The sequence below is a fragment of the Mus pahari genome, chromosome 5 (assembly GCF_900095145.1).
Source record: "Mus pahari chromosome 5, PAHARI_EIJ_v1.1, whole genome shotgun sequence".
In the NCBI taxonomy this organism is placed as follows: domain Eukaryota; kingdom Metazoa; phylum Chordata; class Mammalia; order Rodentia; family Muridae; genus Mus; species Mus pahari.
The window spans coordinates 3,563,834-3,575,030 of NC_034594.1; the positions used below are offsets into that span (position 1 = coordinate 3,563,834).

The 11,197-nt window shown below is 46.0% G+C and overlaps 1 protein-coding gene across 1 annotated transcript in view; it reads right to left on the reverse strand.

Annotated features, from left to right (window-relative positions):
* Positions 1 to 8,187, reverse strand: part of Kcnq5 (potassium voltage-gated channel subfamily Q member 5) — a 572,009-nt gene extending 563,822 nt beyond the window's left edge. The window contains exon 1 of the mRNA XM_021197422.2: positions 6,959 to 8,187. Coding sequence (XP_021053081.1) covers positions 6,959 to 7,368 — 410 coding nt within the window. The 5' untranslated portion in view covers positions 7,369 to 8,187. The remainder of the gene's footprint in view (positions 1 to 6,958) is intronic.
* Between the last annotated feature and the right edge of the window lie 3,010 nt (positions 8,188 to 11,197).

Here is an 11,197-nt window from a genome sequence, read left to right on the forward strand (position 1 = left end):
CTACAGGGTTGCAGCCCCCTACAACTCCTTGGGTACTTTCTCTAGCTCCTCCATTGGGGGCCCTGTGTTGGAATAGAATTCTTACACAAATAATAAACAATGGTTTTGGTCTAATGGCATCAGATACAGAACATAATTAGCAGCATATAGTCCCATTTTCAAAGAGGAAACTACTATAGTCTGGACATCTGGAATACTGATAAATGAACTAAGATGCATGAACAGACCACAGCTGTGCAACACCCAGGATTCTAGGTGTTAATGACTCGGGACAAGGGTTGTAATTTTAAGGGCTGAGTGCACATGGAGTAGAGAGATGCCATGAACAGGTTTCTTCTCCAATCAGAGGCCAGAAGTGTTAAATTTTGGAAAAGTGACTTCAGCTATGCTGTGGCACTTAAAGAGAAGGGTGTGAAGTTACAGCCATGAATTAGGATCATCCAGCTCAGACACGAGGAGGGGGAGTGATGCCAGATAACTTAGTATTCCAAATATTTTGTTCCTTCTGGGATGGTATTTTAGACTCATTCAATTCTATCACCTCATTGAGTCATAGATACTGATGCCCAAGCACAGATGAATAGTCACAAAGGGTCAACTGACTGCTTCACATCAGCTATTTAGTAAAAATGCTGCAGGTCACACAGCCACCTTCTGGGATACTTATAGCATCTCTAAGAGAATTACAAGGATGAGACTTTTCTTTCATCTTTGGCTTACCTGAGGTGTCTGCGCAGGGAACTCATTGAGTTGGCATTTAACAAGGCTCTATTAGATACACAAGACCTCGATAAATTAAGATTCAGAATTATGTAGACCTTCTGTATGGGAAATTTTCCCTCATACTGAAGGGCTGGGGCAAGGTGGCACCATGACCACCAAGATGGATGAAGTACCATTGTAATGGCACTCACAGAATGAGATAAAATCTAAGACAAGTGGTTCCTACCTCATCCTTGCCAACTGCCTAGGAGTGTGCCGGCGAAGCCACGTTTGTACTGTAGCTTGAAGAAACCGTGAAAGTCAGAAATATGTGTTAAAAAGTCACAGTACACTAAGTGGGAAATATTCAACAACATAGCTTAGGAGCAAAGATAGAGCAACAAGACACAGGACAGAGCAACCCAGCAAGGCCAGTCATCAGAGAGATGGAGTTCTGGGGAGGTAGCTGTAAGTAGGCCAGAAAGATGACATGAGAGTCTTCTGACATGTGCCAGGGGAACTGGAGCCTAATTTTTATTACTCTTAACCGTACATCCATATACTAAGATCATACAAACCTGTGTCATTCCACATGGGTTTCAGTAACAGTTCTTACTCTTCAGGCACGCCATTCAAAACTAATCCGATGAAGCCTCACCCAATTCTCTAGTCCTTGAGGTGTTCTATTACGGCGTTCTGGGTCTTCCTTCAAATTCTAGTCCTTGAGGTGTTCTATTACGGCGTTCTGGGTCTTCCTTCAAATTCTAGTCTTTGAGGTGTTCTATTATGGCGTTCTGGGTCTTCCTTCAAATTCACACTCTTTGGTTCTTGCTGGTGTTCCTAGTTCCTTTCACCACTTTTTAAAGCATTGTTTGAATTATCACAAACTGATAAAGGTTTCAAAATCAAGGTGTAGGATCGAGACATTTATATTAGCCTCAAGATTTCTAAATGAATTTATTCTTTCAACATATTTTCTTGTTGGGCCTTCTATGTTCTTGAAACCATTGATGTTGCTGACCTGAAGCCCATGAAACCATGAGGGGTGGCTCCATGTTCTTATTTCTTACAATCCCTACAGAGCTGATTAAGAACATCTACTTCTACTTGAGTAAATCTGAATTTTTTACATTTCTGTGAACTTGGGTCATATATTACCATCATATGTAGGCCATATATTTGCATTATACCTTACTAAATGACAGTTCTACCTCCAAAAACCACAGGTGAGAATCATCTTCCCAGACCCATCAGATGGGTGAAAACATCCAATCAATTCTGTATCTTTAATATTTTTTTTAAATAAAGGAGTATGGAGTACTCATCCCTAACTGGGACATTCATCTCGCACCTCTCCCCTTACCCACCAAAGCTCCGGAACATCAAGTAACAGGGTTCACAGAGATTGTAAGGGCCACAGATCAGGAGGAACTACTACAAAACAGCATCTTCTAGACATGACATGAACTCCTCACAGCTGGTGTGATTGCCCACATGAACTCATAGCTGGTGTGGTTGCCCACATGAACTCATAGCTGGTGTGGTTGCCCACATGAACTCATAGCTGGTGTGATTGCCCACATGAACTCCTTGTAGCTGGTGTGATTGCCCACATGAACTCATTGCTGGTGTGATCGCCTGCACAGGATCAGATCAATTTACACCCCCATAGGTGTACTAACAACAACCCTCTCCCAACTGCAGAGTTATCGTCAGCTGATGACTGGTAGGGGAGGAAAAGTCTTCTTTAGGGGTGTGACCCCATCTTTGGGACTGTGAATACTCCAATGGGTAGCCCTACAAACATGCAGAGGGTTATTAAAACAACAAGATATGAGTGTAGGGGAGGGAAGCAGAAGGAGTTGAGGAGGAGTCGGAGGGGAAATGATCTAAATACACTGTACAAAAGTCTCTAAGAACGAATTCTAGGAGAAAAAGAACCATTTCTGATTAAACCTCTCCTTTTATCCCCACCGTCACTCCCTTGGCTCCTTGGGAACCATCTCCCACTTTTTCCAGCGCAACATAGAGAACCAAAAGACATTTGCAGGGTGAACTTAAAGATAAAAAAAAAAAAATGCTCAGAATGAATGGAAAAGTTGAAATACTCTTCCCACCTAATTACACACTGCACTGTCTCCATTTTAAATCCCCTCTCCGATTCACTTTCCAAGTTAAGATGTGTTCTCTTGATTTTTGCCATTCATTCAGCTCTACATGGTACAGGGTAAAGAGTAAAGACAGACTCGGCCTACACAATTCCACGACCATCTCCTTATCAAAGCTATGACAAGGCTGTGAGCCCCTCACTCCTTTTCTTGAAGTTGGCTTTATCCTGCAATGAGTTTAAAGTACTTACAGTTACTACACACTTGGGACCCCACACTTTCACTAAAGCTGTTTTCTCTCTCGGGATGGCTCATTCTTCCCCCGCGCCCCCTGTTCTGCTCCTCTGAAAATGGGCTACTTGACCATTCAAACTCAGCCCAGGCCTCACTTCCACTTTGAACGCTGCTTGCTGGCCTCTCTGCCCAGAGTGGCATTGCTGTCTCTTTTGCATTAATCTATTTTGTAACTTGTTTTCTCTGCCACAGCCCTGAGAGTATCATCTCACACTTGTTGAAATGCTTAAAATCACATGGATGCTCATCCTCCTTGAAATCAGAGGCCTCATTAATTTAGAAATCAGCATGTACCTCAGACACTCAGGTATGTGTAGATGGATAAACCTATATATGATGTAATCGTATTTGGCTGTTATTAATAAAACTTGTGTCGGAATGGCAGTGATGGGGTTGTAAATAGAAGGAAGATGGCCAGGAAGCAGAGAAGAGGTTCTGAGAAACAGAGAGGTACTGAGGAAGCTGCAAAGGACAGAAAGAGATAAAGCGGTAGGAAGAGTTCACAGCAAATGAGTGAAATTTAATGCTCATTTGTATGGTCAGTAGTAGCTAGCATAATAGTAATAGTAATAATAACAATACTCCCTAGTTTGTGAGGTTGGAGTATTCTACTTTAAAGTATTTATGAATTCTCACCCACAGTACTAAAAGGGACAGGATGATCTGGGCAATGAGATGGGTTAGCTGGATGTATCTGCACTGATACATCTCACAGGCATGGGTGTTCCTGTGAGTCCTCAGGACTGATGGTATTTGCTACACTAACGTTACATTAGGAATCCTTTCAAATTTACATTAGGAATCCTTTCATGAACGCCTCTACAACTACCATAATTCTTCTAAATTTTCCCCAAAGAAGGGCAATTTAAAAGGAACAAACAACTCAGAGAAATCATCTCCTATTTTAAGAGCTCATCTGGTTAATTGTATCACAGCTGAAGACAGAACACACTGCTGCCCGGGGACTCCAAAAAAGCAGGAAGTGCCTGGAGCTCCTAAGGCCCACAAACTCTCAGGAAGAAATCACTTGAAGCGGGTCATCTCTGTTCTTGCCAGCATTCTTACCAGTAGGCTGGGGTATACACTCATCAGATCACATTTTACACCATTAAAATGTCATTATAATAATAATTATTTTTGCATATTTTAACAGAATATTCTCTTTACCTGAAGCATAATGTGAAGCACACTTCTGTGGATTCTTGGCAGTGGAAACCCTGGGCTAACCAAGTAACTTCATCCCTGAACTGCCTCATTAATCACAATGTGCTTGTTCTTGGCAAGGAGCTTAATACCTACAAAAACTGTTATTAAAGTAAGATTTGAGGATTCCCAGGCTGGCAGGGCATTAGTTAGTTACACCTCTATAGAAATTATTTTCTTATAGTTTCCTGGAATGGTCTTATTAGACCTGCAGCTCAAAGTAACCTTGCTTTATTAATGTAATGTGTAAATTCCGGCTATTCAAAACCTCATTTAAAATCATAAGTAGTGATTACCCTCCACACCCTCCGGTCCCCCCCCCAACTACCTCCCAATCCTTCCCCCAGCCTCTGACTTGTCCATTCTGACTCTGTGCTATGTATCTTCAGCTGCTCCCTGCCTACAGCCCTCAAGTCTCTTTGCTACATTATGAAGAACTTCACATAAGCAATACTGTGTTGAAAAGCACACAACTCATGTTCTATCCCTCACTGAATTCACTGATAAAACTAGTTAGCAAGAAAATACTTAAACTAGAAACAAACAAAAAATTGTCAACGTGTAAAAAAACCAGAAACACTGCCTTAACAACCAGACATCAAAAAGAAAATGCTGCATTTTGAGAAATTTTCATTACTGTTTGTAAACAATGCTTAGGAGATATCCGTATGTGCAACAGTGTCAAGCTCCCTCTGAACCCATACCATGTACTTTGCCCAAATAAAAGATACTATATTACATCATATTTAAAACTCAAAGCCATGAATATTTTGAGCATCTCTAAAAATATCATCATCCATACTGTGCATATTTACAGCAAATTAAGCCTCAGCATTCCTTTTAAAAATGTATATTATATTCTGATGGTCAAAATAATTTATTAGGTTATTAAGTACTAAATTAATTGCATATCAAACCAAGGAGATCAGCTTAACAAGTGTCAGGGGTGTTTATCATTAATTACATTCAAATATTCTTGACTCTTCCATCAGCAAAGGATAGCCCTTATATTTTGAATGTAATGACAGTAGACAGAACACAACATTCCCTATGTCTGCCTTGCAAACATATGAAGCTGGCTGGAATAGTTCACCTAAACCTACATGTTCACAGCAATCTGGAACTGTAAAAATTTCCGGACACCGGGTCCCGAGAGTGCAGACTCCACCGGTTTCCTGAGTTCTACCTGGCCACATTTCAGGTTCACCTATTTATAAAAGCAGCTCCTTCTCTCCTGATATTATGATTTTTTTTTTTTTTTTTTTTTTTCAGTTTTTTTTGGGTTTTTTTTTTTTTTTTTTTTTTTTTTTTTTTTTTTTTTTAGTTTCCTGGGTTTGTGCCAATTTTTCATTCCACATAAGGGAGAAGTATAAGACGGCATGCCTCATTTCTGAAAGGTCTTTTTGGTCTTTTCCAAACATATCTTAACTAAGAAACAAGGAATCAATCAGTATGTGCCTCCAACTTTCTCTGGAGGTCTTCTAAGGCTACTATGTTTGTATTTCATCCTAACATAAAGAAAGAGGGGGCGGAGAGGGGGCAAGAAGAAACCGGGATTCCTTTAAAAAGATTAGACAGGCATAAAAACAACCGTAAGTTGTCATCCAGATACACCTAACTCTAACAGGAGATTGAATGAATGGACGTAGGGCAAAACAGTAGTAAACTTTAAAGCCACCGAAAGCTTTTTAATGCCTAAGGGAAAAATAAACATTTGCTTCCAACCATTTTCTCATTATCATTCTCGCATACTCTGCTAGATGGTGAGGGCTTACTCAACACACACACACACACACACACACACACACACACACACACACACACACACATTTATCTCGGCGCCATAAGTGCCAACTAAACACACTGCTTGCTCCAGGTCACAGCTGGCCCCTGTGCATTTCCTCTACAGCACCTCTGGCCATGTTTCTGAACCCCAGTTCTCCACTTTCAGCTGGAACTGCCTGCAGCAGAGCTTGGCTAGCTTGGGTAGCCTCTATGACCACCTCTATGTGGCAATGACTACTACGTGCACTGACAGATTTTCCGTTGGTGACAGCTGTGATGGTGGCCAGGCGTGTTTCCGGGCGCGCTTACAACCTAGTCTCTCTCTCCACCACGTAGCAGCTTCCTCTGCTTGACCCCGGAGCTGACTGTGGAGCCACTCTTAACCTTCTCCTCTCCACTCCATCCCACCCCGCCATGCCCTCTCAATCTCTCCCATACACTCTCCAGTTTCAGGTTGGTGCACAACCTCCCGGAGCGATCCCCAGCTCCTGGGCGCCCCACTCAGTTAAGTTTCCGCATATCAGGACCTAATCGCTCCCGATTATCTGAGTCGCCTAAGTCCAGCTTCTGCCTTCAATCACCCAGGTACCTGGAACTGACCGGCAGTCCCTTGGGTGCTTTGGGGCAAAACGGCTCTATCTGAACCAGAGCGAGAGGTGGGACGAGAGAGATTGAGGGCTCCAGAGGGCCGATGGCAAACACGTGCAAAGAAATAAAAACCACCACGTGTGTGTAGCTCTGTGTGTGAGCGCGCGCGCGTTTCCGCGCCTAGGGCCAGGGCGCGGGCGCCAAGTGCGCCCCGGGGCTCCCCAACAGAGGGCATGGCTAGGGGCGCACGGGTTCGGGGTGGGGGCGCGGGTACTCACACGAACGCGTGGTAGACGAACGCCCAGCCGCGGGGTCTCTCCAGCACGTTGTACAGATAGTTCTGCACCCGCCGGTACTTGACGTTGCGCCGACAGCTCTGGCTGCTGGTGTAGGAGAGCGGCTTCCCCAGCAGGCTCATTCGGGCCCCCTGCTTGCCCCGGCGGCTCTCTCTCAAGCCGCCGCCGCCTCCGCCGAGCGCCGCCGCGCGGGTGCCGAGCAGCAGCAGGCCGTCGCCCCTGGCGGCCGCCGAGTTCAGCAGCACCCTGCCGCGGCCGGACTCCACATCCTTCATGCCGCTGCCCGGGCGCCCCCCACCCGCGCCTGCCGCCGCCGCCGCCGCCGCCGCGCCGCTCCTCACCCAGAGCCCGGCGGCACCGCCCTCCTCTCCTCCCGCGTGGTGGCGGGGCATGGCATCACCACGGGCACCGCGAGGGGGGCGCCGGCGCCTGCGGCGGGGGCAGCGGCTTCATGTGCGCGGGCAGGTCTGCAGGAGGAAGCCCGCAGCCGACGGGGCACCCCGGGGGGCGGACTAGCGGAGAGTAGGGGCTCCGGGCGGGGGCGGCGGGGTGTGCGGAGCAGACCCGGAGGGGTCCGGATTTCTGCCGCTTCCAATTCCAAATCCGGACCTGTTGGGGGCGTCACTTTGTGAGGTGTCCCTCGCTTTCCTTTAGTCTGGTGGCTACCACTCCCTCCTCCCAGAGGAGTGTCGGCACACGGGACCGAGGGTGTGCGAGATGCTCAGAGGCACGCTCGCACGCGTGCACACCCAGCAGGGTTCGAGTCTGTCTGTCTCCTGCACCCCGGCAGAACAGCAGCTTGATCCTAAGTCGGTCTCCCAGGCTGAGTTTGGTTCGGTTCTTCCTGGGACTCGGAGCTGTCCGGAGGGCGAAGTCCGCTGGATGCCTCGTGAACAAACTGAACGAGCGGGTCTCTGGGCTTCTCCCGCTGCTATGACGCGCCTGGTCCTGCCACCCTAGGGTGATGGGTGTGGGCAGGAAAGGTTCTGTCCTGCCCTCCAGGTTCTGGCTAGCCTAGGAGCTAGCCAGCGGGGCTAAGCTTCTGGCAGTGACACTTGGGTTCCCGCGCTGGGGACCAGTCCACCGCAGTTCAATGGACACACCCGGAGAGCGGCAGGCAGGGACCCAGCAGCTTCCCGCGACTCAATCCAGCCTGCAGGCTGTGACTTTCCATCCTGCCTCAGACAACAAGCCTGCGAGTCGCAGAACATCCTTCCCATCCCCAGGGGTGGGGTGTGGGGAGGGCGTAAAACTCCAAAGTAGCTCCTTTGCGGTGGGGGAGCTCCTCCTGACAGAGAAGCCTGGGAAAAGGAGCCTACTTCCCTCTTTCCAGAAATTTCCATTTAAGTGGGAGAAAGTCATAAAACTGCTTAAGTCTCTGCTGCGACGGTGGAGTCCCCAGTGAGTTGGAGAGGGATCATGGAGGATAGCTTGCCCAGGACCTGCCTCTCAGACAGAATGCTGTAACTTACAATGTTAGAGAAACCTCCATAAGGGTAACCACTGACTGAATCTACTACCACCTCTGGAAGATGGGAGCCCCAAAGTCCATCTCTTCTCTTGGAATGGGAGTGAGATTATGGTGCTGCTGGCTCAGAACTCTGCCTTTCAAAAACATTGTTAGCAATTAAACAACAGATTCAGCTTTGGGAAAACTGAGAGGATGCAGGATTGGGAACTACGTCTAATAGAGCAGCCTTCCTCCCAAATATTAAAAAAAAAAAAAAAAAGTAATAATCGCCAAGTTCAACTGAACTATGCTTTCACCACGAAGGCATGGTAGTAAAGTGGCCATCCCTGAGCCTCTTTATTTCCATGAATATAAACCAACACTAAGGCAAAAATCTTATCATGGTTGTCTCACCCATAACAGATAATACTCTACCAATATACCCCACACACACACCCCGTGCATACACCCACGCCCACAGACAGCTGCTCTCTACAGTCAGAACGTCAGCTAAAAGTTTTACTTTTATTTTTATCGTTATTGTTTTGGGAAGACCTCTCCCTGGTTCTTACTCAGCAAGACCTTGCTTCCCTTCAAGCCTCTGGGCAGTAGGCACTACCAACCCCTAGTGCTGTGCAGCTGGCAGCAGTACCACGTGCGAGCCAAGCATCAACACCCAGAGTCACTCCTGCTTTCTCCTAATACACTTCACACCCACACACCGTGGAGGTGCTAGAGAGGTTGCTCCTTGCCCTTGCTATTCAAGGCAGATGCAAAGAGAGAGAATGTCCTGGAATAAGCTCTCCAATCCTAGAGCTGCATGGAGACCCCTGGCTGAAGGTGGGGGTTGTTTGGGGTAGTTCAGTGCAGCTATATTTAGACTCCCTGTGGAGTTTCTGTGCAGGGACTTTCAGGGTGAAAGATGTAGAGACTTAAAATGACTCGTGCACATGCTGTTGACATGAAAAAAAAAAAAAAACTAGCTTTGCTGAAAATAAGAAAACGAACGAAAAGGCCACTTCCCCTTTACACCAAGCTGCTTTCTTTGCTGCAAACTCCAACTGAGATCAGATCACCTTTGCCTCACTCTGGGGCCGGGCCCCACAAGCAGGCAGGAAATCTCTCTAAGGCAGGACTCAAGGGCATGTTTCCCCTCCAGAAAGGCCCAGGAACTCAGCTGCTTAATGTCCAAATGATGGTTTCCTAGGATGCAGGGATCATACCAGGGAGGCTATGATGTCTATTTCGAAAATGTCAATAAACCCCGGGTGGGAAGGTGGCAAGGTTGGCTGCAATTAATAAGGGTTATAGACATCTAAGACGTTTGTAACTATCTTTTTTGAATGTCATCCACTTAATCACAAACCCAGAGAAGGCTTGTCTGTGTATCCAGAGACAGGGTGGGCCACTAGGAACCCAGCATCCTGACTCCCAGTTGGAGTACCCATTCTGCAGCTTCCAGTAAAGGGACCAAAGGACAAGGGGTGGGGTGTGGGGTGGGGGGGTCAGAACTGTGTCCACAGCCCTGCCTCCTGCTAGGAGAAAGGCTGTTGTTGGTGGTGCAAACCCTAAGGGATCATCCTGCTTGTTCAATCCCAGGAAGGAAAGACTAAGAGGCTCTGCTCAGACCTGTTCCTAGGTCTTGATCTGTGCCATGTTTTCCTTGCGACCCAGTGACTTCCCTAGATAGGCAAAAGTCAACTTTGAGGAAAAGAAAGTGTTTGTAATTAAGCTTTTATTGTTGTTGCTGTTCCTTTGAATACAGGTGTTGCTAGGAAACTGCCTTTTATTTCTTGCTGAAATATCAGTAGGCATAGTGAACCATGCATGAAATAATGTAGCATTATTTCATGAGTAACAATTACACTAAAATATTATGAAAGGATGATAGTAAAAGTACATGACAATTCCATGTACTTTTATTTATTTATTTTGTACTTTTATTTATTTATTTTGGTTTTGTGCAACAGGATCTCACTCTGTAGCCCAGGCTGTCCTGAGGTTACATATTTAGCTGAGGCTAGCCTCTAACTTGTGATTATCTCCCTGCTTGTGTCTTGAATGTTGTGATTACAAGAATCAAAAGGCCTATGCAAAGGATCACTCTAAAAAACTACCAGTGTTTATGGCTAGTGTAGAGCATGTGAGTTGATTGACAGACCTCACCCCTTAAGATGGTTTTGCTTTACCCTGGCAATGGTGGTCCATGCCTTTAGTTCCGCCATTCAGGGGGCAGAAGCAGGCTGATCTCTGTGAGTTTGAGGCCAGCCTGATCTACAGAGCAAGTTTCAGGTCAGCTAGGGTAACGTAGAGAAACCCTGTCTCAAAAAAAGAGGGTAAGGGTGCTTTCAACTATTCCTTTGTGATGCCTGCCTGAAATGTATGGTCTTGGAAACTAAAGTCTACAGAAGTGATTTTACTTGAATATAGTAACTAGAAAATAATTGATTTCAATGCCTTTTCTGTCCTGTTATATTTTCTTACTGAACAGTACTCTGAAATAGCATCATTAGAAATGCCACCTATAGGCTAAGAGACAAAGACATGTTGTAGCATCTACAAAGGGAGGTTAAATAAAGTAAAAGGTCAGCATCACCATTACATTCTTCCTTTTCTTGTTCAGGGCTATGCATTTTACTGTTAGCATAGACTCACAATCAAACTCCTGTGCACTGTTCTGATGAGCTTGTGTGATGTCAGAGATGCTATACAGAGATGAGCTGTGTGATGTCAGAGATACTATACAGAGATGAGCTGTGTGATGTCAGAGA